General features: G+C 32.3%; 2 protein-coding genes across 2 annotated transcripts; both read left to right on the forward strand.

Moving 5' to 3' along the window:
* Nucleotides 1-352: 352 nt before the first annotated feature.
* LOC136220964 (probable glutathione S-transferase) lies at nt 353-1,300 on the forward strand. The gene is made up of 2 exons (XM_066008830.1): nt 353-700; nt 794-1,300. The coding sequence occupies exons 1-2, from the start codon at nt 392-394 to the stop codon at nt 1,166-1,168; spliced, it is 684 nt and encodes a 227-aa protein (XP_065864902.1). The 5' UTR covers nt 353-391; the 3' UTR covers nt 1,169-1,300.
* Nucleotides 1,301-11,319: 10,019 nt separating this feature from the next.
* LOC136219435 (probable glutathione S-transferase) lies at nt 11,320-12,279 on the forward strand. The gene is made up of 2 exons (XM_066006842.1): nt 11,320-11,699; nt 11,797-12,279. Exons 1-2 carry the CDS (start codon nt 11,391-11,393, stop codon nt 12,163-12,165), a joined length of 678 nt encoding a protein of 225 aa, XP_065862914.1. The 5' UTR covers nt 11,320-11,390; the 3' UTR covers nt 12,166-12,279.
* The last annotated feature ends 1,056 nt before the right edge of the window (nt 12,280-13,335 follow it).

Below are 13,335 nucleotides of genomic sequence, written 5' to 3' on the forward strand. Positions count from 1 at the left end.
TCACGTTTTTATTGGTAAGGTCCAATGGACCATCAGCCGATAATATCATGTATGACCATTATATATCCCCAAGCTTTTGCCTTTTCTATTTTTTCCTTTGTCTTATTCCTAATTTTAAACTAGCAATTAAACACACATTCATCATGGATGACGATTCGAGCAGATGTGGCATGCTTAGAATTTAACTTTTTTCTTCTTTTGGTCGGGGTCTACACTCTTGACCCTTCCTGATGATCCCCCCAAATTCTTAAATAATAAATAACAACTACCCACCTTTTTCTTTTTTTATTGTACCCCTCAACTTTTTCCCCAAGCAAAAGCTTAGTATAAATAAGGACATGAAGAAATAACGATACACAAACAAACCTACAGTTTATCTTAAGCAATAAACATGGCTGAAGTTAAACTACTCGGAACATGGCCTAGTCCTTTTAGTTACAGAGTCATATGGGCTCTGAAACTAAAGGCCATACCCTTTGAATATTTAGAGCAAGATCTGTTCAACAAGAGTTCTTTGCTTTTACAGTATAATCCAGTCCACAAGAAAATCCCAGTGCTCGTCCATAGCGGCAAACCAATCAGCGAATCCATGATAATCATCGAGTATTTGGACGAAACATGGCCTGATCACCCCTTGCTGCCTACTCATCCTTATGACAGAGCACTTGCCAGGTTCTGGGTCAAATTTATGGAAGACAAGGTACACTTTTGTCAATCTCTTTCATTTTTCTTGACCAAATTATATATAATTTGAGGTTATTGGGCTGATTTTGAAATTATGAATGTTAAATAGAGTTCATCAATGTGGACGATATACCGAAGCAAAGGAGAAGAGCAAGAGAAAGCAGTGAAAGCTACCATGGAAATACTAAAAACTATAGAAGAAGAAGCCATGGAAGTAATGGGAGTGAATAAATATTTTGGAGGAGAAAGTATTGGAATAGTTGACATTGCTTTTGGGCCAATCGCTCATTGGCTGCCAGTGATTGAAAAAGTAGGCGGAGTAAAACTACTTGAATCCCATAAATTCCCTAAGCTGCAGGCATGGATCCAAAACTTCAAGCAATCAGCCATTATCAGTGAAAATGTTCCAAATGAAGAGGAGATGGTTGCCTTTTTTAAACGTCGCAGGGAAATGATTTTGGCATCTGCTTCTGCTTCTGCTTGAGCCTTTCTTTAATTTAGTATTACTTTTCTGCATGTTGTTTTTAGTTATTATTAGTTTCATGTGGAATATCTAAATTTGATTTAGATATAAGAAATAAAAAGTCCTGCTTTCCCAGTTTGCTTTCTTAAAAATAAAATAACCATCCTACTTTTACATTTTTTTTATAAAAAAACTGAAAATTAATTCTCTTTCCAAAATCACAAACCTGAACAAAAATAATTGAAATTATGAAAATAATTGATGCATGACAACCCGATAACTCGGAAAATGGATGATTACGAGTCAGAAACATTAAAATTTACGCTTTTTTTTTATTAAAGAAATCATGAAAATAATGCATATTTTCTCCAAAATCACAAACCCGAACAACAATAATTGAAATTATGAAAATATTTGATGTGTGACAACCCGAGAACTCCGAAAATGGATGATTACGAGTCGGAAATATTAAAATCTACATTTTTTATCAAAGAAATCATGAAAATAATGCTTATTTTTTTGTGACGATTTTGCATTTTTCGTCAATTTTTTTTACAGTAGGTGGGCAAAATATCCGTCTGACGAAATTTTGGGAGTGATAACTAGTAATTTGAGGGCGGTAAATAACAACACTCTAAATTTAACAGTAATTTTAATCACTATGATTTTAATAAACATAAATCTAACGGTGAGAAATATATATGGCCAATAATTGAACCGTTGAACACCACTTTATAAATATGAATGTAGTCTATAATTTATCGCAAACATATTATATTTCAGCGTTATTCAAAAAAAATCTATGAAAATTCTATATAGTTAACCTAAATCATAAAATAGATAGAAAAACAATTATCTAAGTTTTTTTCCAACCATAACCATAAGCTTAATCTGTATTATACAAACTATGTTAGAATCAAAATTCTTATCAATAGTTTTCAAATGATTTTTTGATTGATTTTTATTAATATTAATAAAAACAATTGAAGAGCATGATATTACTACATTAAGTTTTGTCAATAATAGATCTAATACATCATTAAATGGAGATTACACATTTTTATTAATAATCACAAATAAAAAATAATATATACTACTTGATTTGAAAATTATTGATATAAAAAAACTCATTTGTCACATTTTTATTAGTAATGTTAGAACTTTCAACCAATTTGGGTTCATAAAAGAATAACATATCCATTATTGTATCACACTATTTCTAAAGGGGTTAATGTAATGCATAAAAAATGTTTTGGTGGTAAGAAAGCTTTTGATACAATGAATTGTTATTTTATTATGGAAGTTCGAGACATCTTTGGTTTCTCGATACTTTTTTGAAATTTGATATTAAATTAATATTTTCCATTGAGCTAGAATTTGCATTACGGTTAATGGGGCTTCCAAAGGATATTTATGATGTTGTAGAGGTGTTCGTCAAGGTGATCCTCAGTCTGGTATTTTATTTTGCTTAGTTGAAGACTTTCTAAGGCGTTTAATTCAGAAGCATCTAGATGATGGTTGGCTACATCTAATGTCTTACGTGAGAAATACTAATTTCACATTTCATTTATTATATGCCGATGATATACTGCTATTTTGCAAAGCCTCTGCACATAATGTTTGATTAATGTTACACCCGACCCTAAACGCCATCAGGTATGACGGGGATACGAGATAACGAACTTTCGCAAATCTAAAAGATGAACAGATTTTCTACGAATCGATCCGCTTTAGACCATAAGAAACACTTAATCGGATTGTCTAAAATTTATTTATTTATTTGACTTGGACTTTATAATTCTATTAAGCTTCATACATATCCTGGATCATCTTTTAGTCTTTAAACCGGGAATCAAAGTCACGTAGTTCTACCATATTAGTAATTTATATTTTCTTGACTAATTAAGACAAGAGTAATTTATTCGATATTTAACTTATCATATTCTCGTAAATAATACCAATAATAAAATACAAAAAATAGTTTTGTAATTCATATAATATAATCTATTCCAATTAATTATATAACTTAACAAAAAATCAAGTTAGAAAACTTGAAATAATTATTGTGTTTATCAAACCAACTCGTAATCAAATAAATGTTTCATCAAACCAACTCGTAACTAAATAAATGTTTTATCAAACCAACTCGTAATCCAAATATAAACTTAAAACTTTATATCCACCATAGAGTTTCTGTCCTTACATATCAATTCATAAACCACACACATATATAATCAAGATGTCTCTTTAACCTTGCCAAATATCATATTGGTCTTACTCAACACTTCGTTGCCAATACCCGATTAGGTCTTTAGAATGTGTATACATGTCATGTTCCTTACTAAACATGGTTTTCAAATATCGAAACCACCGATCCGGATTACTCTAGATAGATATAAAAAATTATAAAATCATAACATGCTCAAATCTCTTTTCACAATCAAATTTCCAAATTAATCCATACCCATAAACCATTTGCCTTCAATTAACTATTTTGTAAAAATAATCACAATTATTAAATATTCTCTTAATATAACTCAAATTTTCAAAAATTCGTAAATAAGCATTGATTTATAATTTAACTAGTTTTGGACCCGTGCGATGCACGGATTCATCTTAATATATAAATATTAACAAAAATATAATTTAATAATTACAATTCATAGTATAAAGGTGATATATAAATTAAATATTATTATTTTATTTTCACATTTAATTTAAATAATCTTTTATAGATAAATATAATAATATAATTAAAATTAATATATTATATATTATATTATTTTTTATCAGTTTTTACCAAAAAAAAAAAATATTATTTTTTATCAGTAAAAAATAATGAAGTGACATCTCAACTCCATCGTTATTATTTTATATTATATATAGATATGCAGAGAATTAGATAGATTTTAGGGATTAATTTAAATTATGTAGAACTTTTAGATATATATATGCAGAGAATTAGAGAGATTTTAGAAATTAATTTAAATTCTGTAGAACTCTTAGATATAGTACGGATAAAATAATCTTTTTAGAAATAAATATAATAATATAACTAAAGTTAATATATTATATTTTTTATCAGTAAAAAATGAGGAAGTGACACCTCAGCTCCATCGTTACTGTTTTATATTAGGGTAAATTCCAAAAAAAAAACCCATGTGGTTTCATGTTCTTCCAAAAAAACCATTGTGGTTTGTTAATACAAAAAAAGGACTGTGGTTTGCGCCGTTACCCGAAAAACGAAAAATGGCTTAACACCGTTAAAGTGCTGACGTGGCACAAGGGTAAGGTTGGAAATTCGATTTTTTTTCCTCTCTCTTCTTCTTCTTCTTCTTCTTCTTCTTCTTCTTCTTCTTCTTCTTCTTCTTCCTCCTTCTTCTTCTTTTTTTCTTCTATTCTTTGTTTTTTAATTTCCGATTTCCAGATTTCTGGATTCCAGAAATCTGGAATTTTCCAGAAATCTGGAAATTTCCAAAACTTAAAAAAAAAAGGAAAAAAAAAGAAGGAATAAGAAGAAGGAAGAAGAAGGAGGAGGAGGAGAGAAGAAGAAAAAGGAAGAAGAGGAGAGAAGAAGGAAGAAGGAGAAGAAGAAGGAAGAAGAAGGAGGAAGGAGAAGAAGAAGAAGGAAGAAGAAGGGGGAAGGAGAAGATGAAGGAAGAATGAGAAGAAGAAGAAGAAGAAGAAGAAGAAGGAAGAAGAAAGAAGAAGAAGAAGAAGAAGAAGAAGAAGAAGAAGAAGAAGAAGAAGAAGAAGAAGAGAGAGGAAGAAGAAGGAGAGAGAGGAAAAAAAATAAAAAAATAAAAAAAAATTCGAATTTCCAACCTTACCTCTGTGCCACGTCAGCACTTTAATGGCGTTAAGTCATTTTCCGTTTTTCGGGGTAACGGCGCAAACCACGGTCATTTTTTTGTATTAACAAACCATAAGGGTTTTTTGAGAAGAACATGAAACCACATGGGTTTTTTTTTAGAATTTACCCTTTATATTATATATAGATTCAACCCTAAAAATTAAAGTTGCTCAAAATAGTTTGCAAACAAAATACAAAATTATTTAAAATCAAATTATTTTTTAATATAACTAAAATTGTTAAAAATTCGTATACAATCACTGATTCATAATTTAATCCAACTCCAAAAATTAAATTGATCAAAATATTATACCGATAAAATTTAAGATCGTTTAAAGTTAAATATTCTTATGAGACTATTTTCGTTTCTCACCGAAATAGTAACATGTAATTCTAAACCGGTATAGTTAGTTAAGACCAAAGATACCGTTAGACTCGTGGCACTGAGCATCCAACAATCCAACACGCTCTAAATCAGAGAGAAAAATGAGGGCGAATGGACAGCTCGGTACACCGAAGTTAGATGAGAATTCCGAAGATAATTATTCCACTAGGTCCCAATCTCACATAACAATATACAAAATTTCTCCTTTACAACAGCATTGCGAGTTCGCAGAGAAAATAGTGCCTTCAAATTCGCATAAGAAGAAAGAAACGAAGAGAAAAAGAAGAAAGCGGAAGAACATACTAAGTTATTATATATGAAATGTATTACGGGAAATTCCTGAAAGTAATAACCTAGATATATAACCTTACTTAGAGGAGGAAGAAGGAAGCTTGTCTTCCTTCTTCCCCCTCCCATTTATATTTTAGTTTTCGTTTTTAGTTTTAGATTTACATTTTCTTGTTAGTGTTGGATCAAATAAATAAACTTTCAGAGGTACAGAGAAAGAGTATAATTGCTGGAAGAAATTCTCTTCTGATTCTCTTGCCTTACTACTTTGTATTGATAGGTATTTATAGATTACAAACATAACTCTTAGTAAACCACATTAACTCTCTATAAATACAGATACAGACACAGGTACAGAAATGACTCTTGGATAATCTATAAATACAGATACAGAAATGACTCTTGGATAATACACTGAATCAAATTAAAGACTATTAATTATAAGTTCATTATTTCAACACACCCCCTTAAACTTATAATTTATCCATTAGTAACACCAAGAACAGCTCTCAATCTGCTGAAATCTTCCAACTTCAAAGCTTTAGTAAAAATATCAGCAACTTGATCTTTGGATGGTACGTGCTTGAGTTGAATTTCTTTCCTTCCAATGCATTCTCTAATAAAGTGATACTTGGTGTCAATGTGTTTGCTTCTATCATGAAAGATCGGATTTTTAGCCAACGCAATAGCTGACTTATTATCAATAAAAACATCAGTTGCTCCATCTAGAACAAACTTCAAACTTTTTTAACATCCGTCTCAACCATATTGCATGATAAACACAAGAAGCTGCTGCAACATACTCTGCTTCACATGTTGAAAGTGTAACAATTGCTTGTTTTTTAGAACTCCAAGCAAAAACAGCAGTTCCCATAAAAAACACAAAACCAGTTGTGCTTTTTCTATCATCAACATCTCCTCCCCAATCACTATCACTGAATCCATACAATCTGAAATTGTTCTGGGAAGAGTAAAATAGACCGTAATCCAGTGTACCTTTGATGTATCGAAGTATTCGTTTTCCTGCCTCCATATGAGTCAAAGTTGGAACCTCCATGTAACGACTAATGAGTCCAACTCCATATAAGATATCTGGCCTTGTACATGTCAAAAATCTCAGCCTTCCAACCAACCTTCTAAACAAAGTTGGATTCACCTTTTCTTCATCATCATGCTTTGACAACTTATTTCGACAATCCACTGGTGTAGAAGCTGAATTGCATTTATCCATCTTGAATTCTTTTAAAATAGCTTCTGCATATGACTTCTGAGACAAAAAGACACCTTCATCACTTTGCTTAACTTCAATGCCCAAATAATATGACATCAGCCCCAAATCCGTCATCTCATAATTATTTGTCATCAACTTCTTAAATTCTTCAATCATCTTTTGATCAGATCCTGTGAAAATTAAATCATCAACATACAAGCATACATACATTATTTTTCCATCCTCATTCTCCTTGATATACAAAGCATGCTCATATGGACATCTTGTGAAGCCATTCTTCTGGAAATAGTCATCGATGCAAGAATACCAAGCCCTTGGAGCTTGCTTAAGGCCATACAAAGCCTTTTTTAACTTCAACACCTTATCTTCTTGCCCTTTCACAGTATAACCCAATGGTTGATTGACATAAACTTTCTTCAAGAGTTCCATTTAAGAATGTTGATTTGACATCCATTTGGTGAATTTTCCATCCTTGTTGAGCTGCCAAAGAAATAACTAATCGAATTGTCTCAATTCGAGCCACCGGAGCAAAAACTTCTTCATAATCAATTCCGGCCTTTTGAGAAAAACCTTTTGCAACAAGGCGAGCTTTATACTTCTCCACTTTTCCTTTGGCATTTTTCTTTATTTTGAAAATCCACTTCACTGCTACAACTTTTTTTCCCTTTGGCAGTGTTGCCAATTCCCAAGTGTCATTCTTCTTTATGGAATTTATTTCTTCATCCATTGCTTGTCTCCATTTCTTTTCCTGAACAGCTTCTTCAAATTGTACAGGTTCTGTATCAGCAAACAAACAGAATAAAGTAGCGTTATCTACTTCTTCAGTTTCTGCATAAATCTCACTCAAGCTTCTCATTCGAGGCTGCCTCTCTGATGAACTTTCTGGGGATGAGTCTGTCACATTTGTCTGAGATGTGGAAGGTGAGTTTGGTGGTGTGATAATTACATCTTCATTTTGACCTGCAAAATCATCATCATATACAGGAAGAAAATCATAATTTTCATCTTCTGGAATCTTCCAATTCCGAGAGCTTTCTTCTTGAAATTCTGCATCTCTGCTTATCACAACTTTTCCATTCCGAGGATTATAAAATTTATAACCTTTGGAATTTTTTGCATAGCCAATAAACACCATCTTCTCACTTTTATCATCCAATTTGCTTCTCAATTCGTCAGCAACATGAACATAACCAAGACAACCAAATACTTTTACATGAGAAATATTTGGTTCCTTTCCACACCATGCTTCATTGGGGGTCTTTTGCAAAAGCTTCTTTGAAGGACTTCTATTATTTAAATAGACTGCACATGTTACTGCTTCTGCCCAAAATTCTTTTGGCATACCTTTGCACTTCATCATGCTTCGGGTCATGTTAAGAATGGTTCTATTTTTCCGTTCCACGACACCATTTTGTTGAGGAGATCTTGGAACAGTAAGCAATCGACGAACACCATTATAATCACATAACTGATTGAATTTCTCAGATGTGAATTCTCCTCCTCGATCAGTTCGCAATGCTTGAATCTTCAAACCGCTTTCATTCTCAACTAGTGCTTTAAATTTTTTAAACACTTCAAATGCTTCAGATTTTGCCTTCAAAAAATAAACCCATGTTTTCCGATTATAATCATCAATAAATAATAAGAAATACCGGCTTTCTCCATGTGAACTCGGATTAATGGGACCACAAATATCCGCATGCACCAATTCAAGTGGTTTTAATGTGCTTGACAAAGACTCATTTGGAAAACTCCTTCTGAATTGCTTCCCGTACATACACCCTTCACAAATCTGATTGGGATGATTTATAGAAGGTAATCCATACACCATTTGTTGCTTGCACATTTGCTCCAGTCCACCAAAATTCAAGTGACCCATTCTGAGATGCCACAGCCATGCAGAATCTGATGAGGCTTTCAAACACATAGGACGATCACTGCTGATTTTTAATTTGAACATCTTGTTTGCAGACATAGGAACTTTTGCAATCATTTTTTTCTTTCCATCTTTCATAACAAGCCCATTCCTGTTCATCTCCACTTCATAACCTTTCTCCAAAAGTTGTCCAATACTCAAAATATTGGATTTCAAAGCTGGAACATAATAAACATGAGAAATAAATTGATGATCTCCATTCTTCAGTTTGATAAGAATGTCACCACTTCCCAGAACTGGAACTTTTGTTTTGTCACCGAAAGAAATACTTCCTTTCTTAGATTCATCAAGCTTATAAAAAAGTTCTTTATTTCCCGTCATATGATTGCTTGCTCCCGAGTCTAGATACCAAGACTCCTTGCTCCTTGCTTCATCTTCGCTACATGTCAGTAACAAAGTTGATTCTTCATCTTCCTCCTCGGCAAAATTGGCATGTTCGTCTTTAAAAGGTTCAGATTTACACTCAACAGCATAATGCCCAAATTCTTGACAATTGTAACATTGCACACGAGATTTATCACGACCATGCCAATTATTTCCACGGCCTTGGAAATTGTTGCATCTACCACGTCCTCTTGCATTCCATTGCTGATTATTTGTGGCTTCATTATTGTGGAAATTTCTGCCACCTCTACCTCTTCCATTATATCCACGATTCCAGCCACGGCCACGGCCTCTACCTCTTGATCTTCCTCTTCCATATCCACCTTCAAATTGCTTCTTTTCTTCTTTATCATTCAAATCTAGTTTCGCCTGCAACACCTAAGCGACAGGTTCTTCTCTATTTTTTAATCTCTCCTCATGGGCTTGTAACGAACCCAAGAGTTGATCTACAGACATAGTCTCCAGATCTTTTGATTCTTCAATGGCAGTCACCACGTAATCAAATTTCTGAGTCAAAGAACGAAGGATTTTTTCTATCACAAGAACATCCTCCATTTTTTCTCCATCTCTTCAACTGATTGACAATTACCAAAGTTCTATTAAAGAACTCATCAATTTTCTCTGACTCTTTCATCTTGAGTTTCTCATACTCACTTCTCAAGGTTTGCAAACGCACCTTGACTACTTTATCTTTCCCCTTAAAGGAATTTTCGAGAATCTCCCATGCCTCCTTGGCTGTTGTTGCAGTCGAAATTTTCACGAACATATTCTCATCCAGACACATGTGGATTAGAGAGAGTGCTTGTTGGTCTTTCTTCCTTTTCGCTTTTTGAGCATTCGTCAATTCCTCCTCATTCTCTGGCTGCTCATATCCAGTTTCTACCATTTCCCATACATCTTGGGAACCCAACAAAGCCTTCATTCTAATGCACCAATTATCATAATTTTCCTTTGATAATTGTGGATATTTGTATGGGATCATTCCATTCAACATCGTAGAGAATTTTTGCTGGCTCTGATACCAAATTGTTGGATCAAATAAATAAACTTTCAGAGGTACAGAGAAAGAGTATAATTGCTGGAAGAAATTCTCTTCTGATTCTCTTGCCTTACTACTTTGTATTGATAGGTATTTATAGATTACAAACATGACTCTTAGTAAACCACATTAACTCTCTATAAATACAGATACAGACACAGGTACAGAAATGACTCTTGGACACTCTATAAATACAGATACAGAAATGACTCTTGGATAATACACTGAATCAAATTAAAGACTATTAATTATAAATTCATTATTTCAACAGTTAGTTTGAAGTCTATATTCCTTCTTGAACTTTTTTTTCCGTCAGATCTACACTTGTGAGTTATACTTCTTTCTTTTATTTTTTTTTCGGTCTTAGCAAGAGCGGAAAAGGTTTATCTTATTCGTAGATCTATAGATCTGTGTAGATGCACAAATAGAAAAGACTCAGATCCGAACGTCCGGAAGAGCCTAAAGGATGGAGTATGGATTACAACGGTTTTTCAACGGGATTCGACTTACGAGAAGGATATGATTTCCATATTTGTTATATTTGTATCTTTTCTAATTTTTATTGTTCATTGTAGTCTATTTCTTCCATTTGTGGATCTTTACCTGTGTGGGATGTAGGTTTTATTTCTCTTTGTTTCGTGCTGTATTTGTATTATTAAGTTAATTGAATGATACATGACATTTTATAATTTTATATTTCTTAATCAAATGGTGAAAATACATCAAAGTAATAGTATTTTGTCAAAAATAAAATAACCATAGAAGACACTTGGTTAAATATATAAATGTGTCTCTAAATTTGTCCACTTTTATAATTTACCCTGTTTTCCTTATCGTATTCATAATTTTATAACCAGCAATTCAATAGACATTCATCATGGATGACGATTTGAGCACATGTGGCATGTTTAGAATTTAACTCTTTTTTTTTTCTCGGTCTACACTTTGACCCTTATCCCTCCCAATTATTAAATAATAAACATTAACTACCCACCAACGATTTTTTCTTTTTCTATTGTACCCCTCAACTTTTTCCCCAAGCAAACATAGGCCATTGCTTAGTATAAATAAGAACACGAAGAAATAATGATACACAAACAAACCTTGTTAATCTTAAGCAATTAAACATGGCTGAACTTAAGCTACTTGGAACATGGCTTAGTCCATTTAGTTGCAGAGTGATATGGGCTCTAAAACTAAAGGGCATACCCTTTGAATATGTGGAAGAAGATCTGGCCAACAAAAGTTCTATGCTTTTGCAGTATAATCCAGTGCACAAGAAAATCCCAGTGCTCGTCCATGGCGGCAAACCAATCAACGAATCCATGGTAATCGTCGAGTATCTGGATGAAACATGGCCTGATCATCCCCTGCTGCCAACTCATCCTTATGAGAGAGCACTTGCCAGGTTCTGGGTCAAATTTATTGAAGACAAGGTACACTTTCATCCATCTCTTTAAGTTTTCTTGTCCAAGTTACATATAATTTCAGATGATTTGCCTGATTCTGAAATTATGAATGTTAAATTAATAGGGTTCATCAATGTGGGCGATATTCCGAAGCAAAGGAGAAGAGCAAGAGAAAGCAGTGAAGGATACCACGGAAATACTAAAAACAATAGAAGAAGAAGCCATGGGACTAATGGGAGAGAGTAAATATTTTGGTGGAGAAAATATTGGAATAGTTGACATTGCTTTTGGACCAATCGCTCATTGGCTGCCTGTGATTGAAAAAGTAGGCGGAGTACAAGTACTTGAACCCCATAAGTTCCCAAAACTGCAGACATGGATCCAAAATTTCAAGCAAGACGTCGTTATCAGTGAAAATCTTCCAGATGAAGAGAAGATGGTTGCCTTTTTCAAACGTCGCAGGGAAATGATTTTGGCATCTGCTTCTGCTTGACCCTTTCTTTAATTTAGTATTACTTTTCTGGGTTTTGTTTTTCGCTATTATCAGTTTCATGTGGAATAACTAAATTTGATTTAGATATAAGAAATAAAAAGTCCTGCTTTCCCAGTTTCATTTCTTAAAAATAAAATAACCATTCGACTTTTACATTTTTTTTTTGATAAAAAAAAACTAAAAATTCTTTTTCCAAAATCATAAACCCGAACAAAAATAATTGAAATTATGGAAATAATTAATGCATGACAATCCGAGAATTCCGGAAATGGATGATTACGAGTCGGAAACATCAAAATTTACGCTTTTTTTATTAAAAAAAATCATGAAAATAATGTATATTTTTCTTCAAAATCACAAACCCGGACAACAATAATTGAAATTATAAAAATATTTGATGTGTGACAACCCAAGAACTCCGAAAATGGATTATTACGAGTAAGAAAAATTAAAATTTATATTTTTTATCAAAGAAATCATGAAAATAATGATTATTTTTTGTGACGATTTTATATTTTTTGTCACAAAAAATTGGATGATTTTGCATTTTGGGATCAAAATTTTTTTTACACTAGGCGGGCAAAATATCCGCCTGACAAAATTTTGGGGTGATAACTAGTAATTTGGGGACGGAAAATAGCAACACCCTAAATTTAACACTAATTTTAATCACTATATGATTTTAATAAACATAAATCTAACGGTGAGAAATATATATAGCCAATAATTGAACCGTTGAACACCACTTTATAAATATGAATGTAGTATAATTTATCACAAACATATTATATTTCATGTTATTCAAAAAAATTCTATGAAAATTTTATATAGTTAACATAAATCATAAAATAGATAGAAAAACAATTATCTAAGTTTTTTTCCAACCACAACTATAAGCTTAATCTGTATTATACAAACTATGTTAGAATCGAAATTCTTATCAATAGTTTTCAAATGATTTTTTGATTGATTTTTATTAATATTAATAAAAAAATTTGAAGAGTATGATATTACTAAATTAAGTTTTGTCTATAATAGATCTAATACATCATTAAATGGAGATCACACATTTTTATTAATAATCACATAAATAAAAAATAATATATACTGCTTGATTTGAAAATTATTGATATAAAAAAAAACTCATTTATCACATTTGTCATTTTTTAT

The sequence above is a fragment of the Euphorbia lathyris genome, chromosome 2 (assembly GCF_963576675.1).
Source record: "Euphorbia lathyris chromosome 2, ddEupLath1.1, whole genome shotgun sequence".
NCBI classification, from domain to species: Eukaryota; Viridiplantae; Streptophyta; class Magnoliopsida; order Malpighiales; family Euphorbiaceae; genus Euphorbia; species Euphorbia lathyris.

What these genes read in the sequence shown, in the direction of transcription:
- LOC136220964 (XM_066008830.1), top strand. Translation starts at nt 392, where the DNA reads ATGGCTGAAGTTAAACTACTCGGAACATGGCCTAGTCCTTTTAGTTAC. An exon ending in TCAAATTTATGGAAGACAAG is followed by an intron (nt 701 to 793) that starts GTACACTTTTGT and finishes AATGTTAAATAG; the next exon opens with AGTTCATCAATGTGGACGAT.
- LOC136219435 (XM_066006842.1), top strand. Translation starts at nt 11,391, where the DNA reads ATGGCTGAACTTAAGCTACTTGGAACATGGCTTAGTCCATTTAGTTGC. An exon ending in TCAAATTTATTGAAGACAAG is followed by an intron (nt 11,700 to 11,796) that starts GTACACTTTCAT and finishes TTAAATTAATAG; the next exon opens with GGTTCATCAATGTGGGCGAT.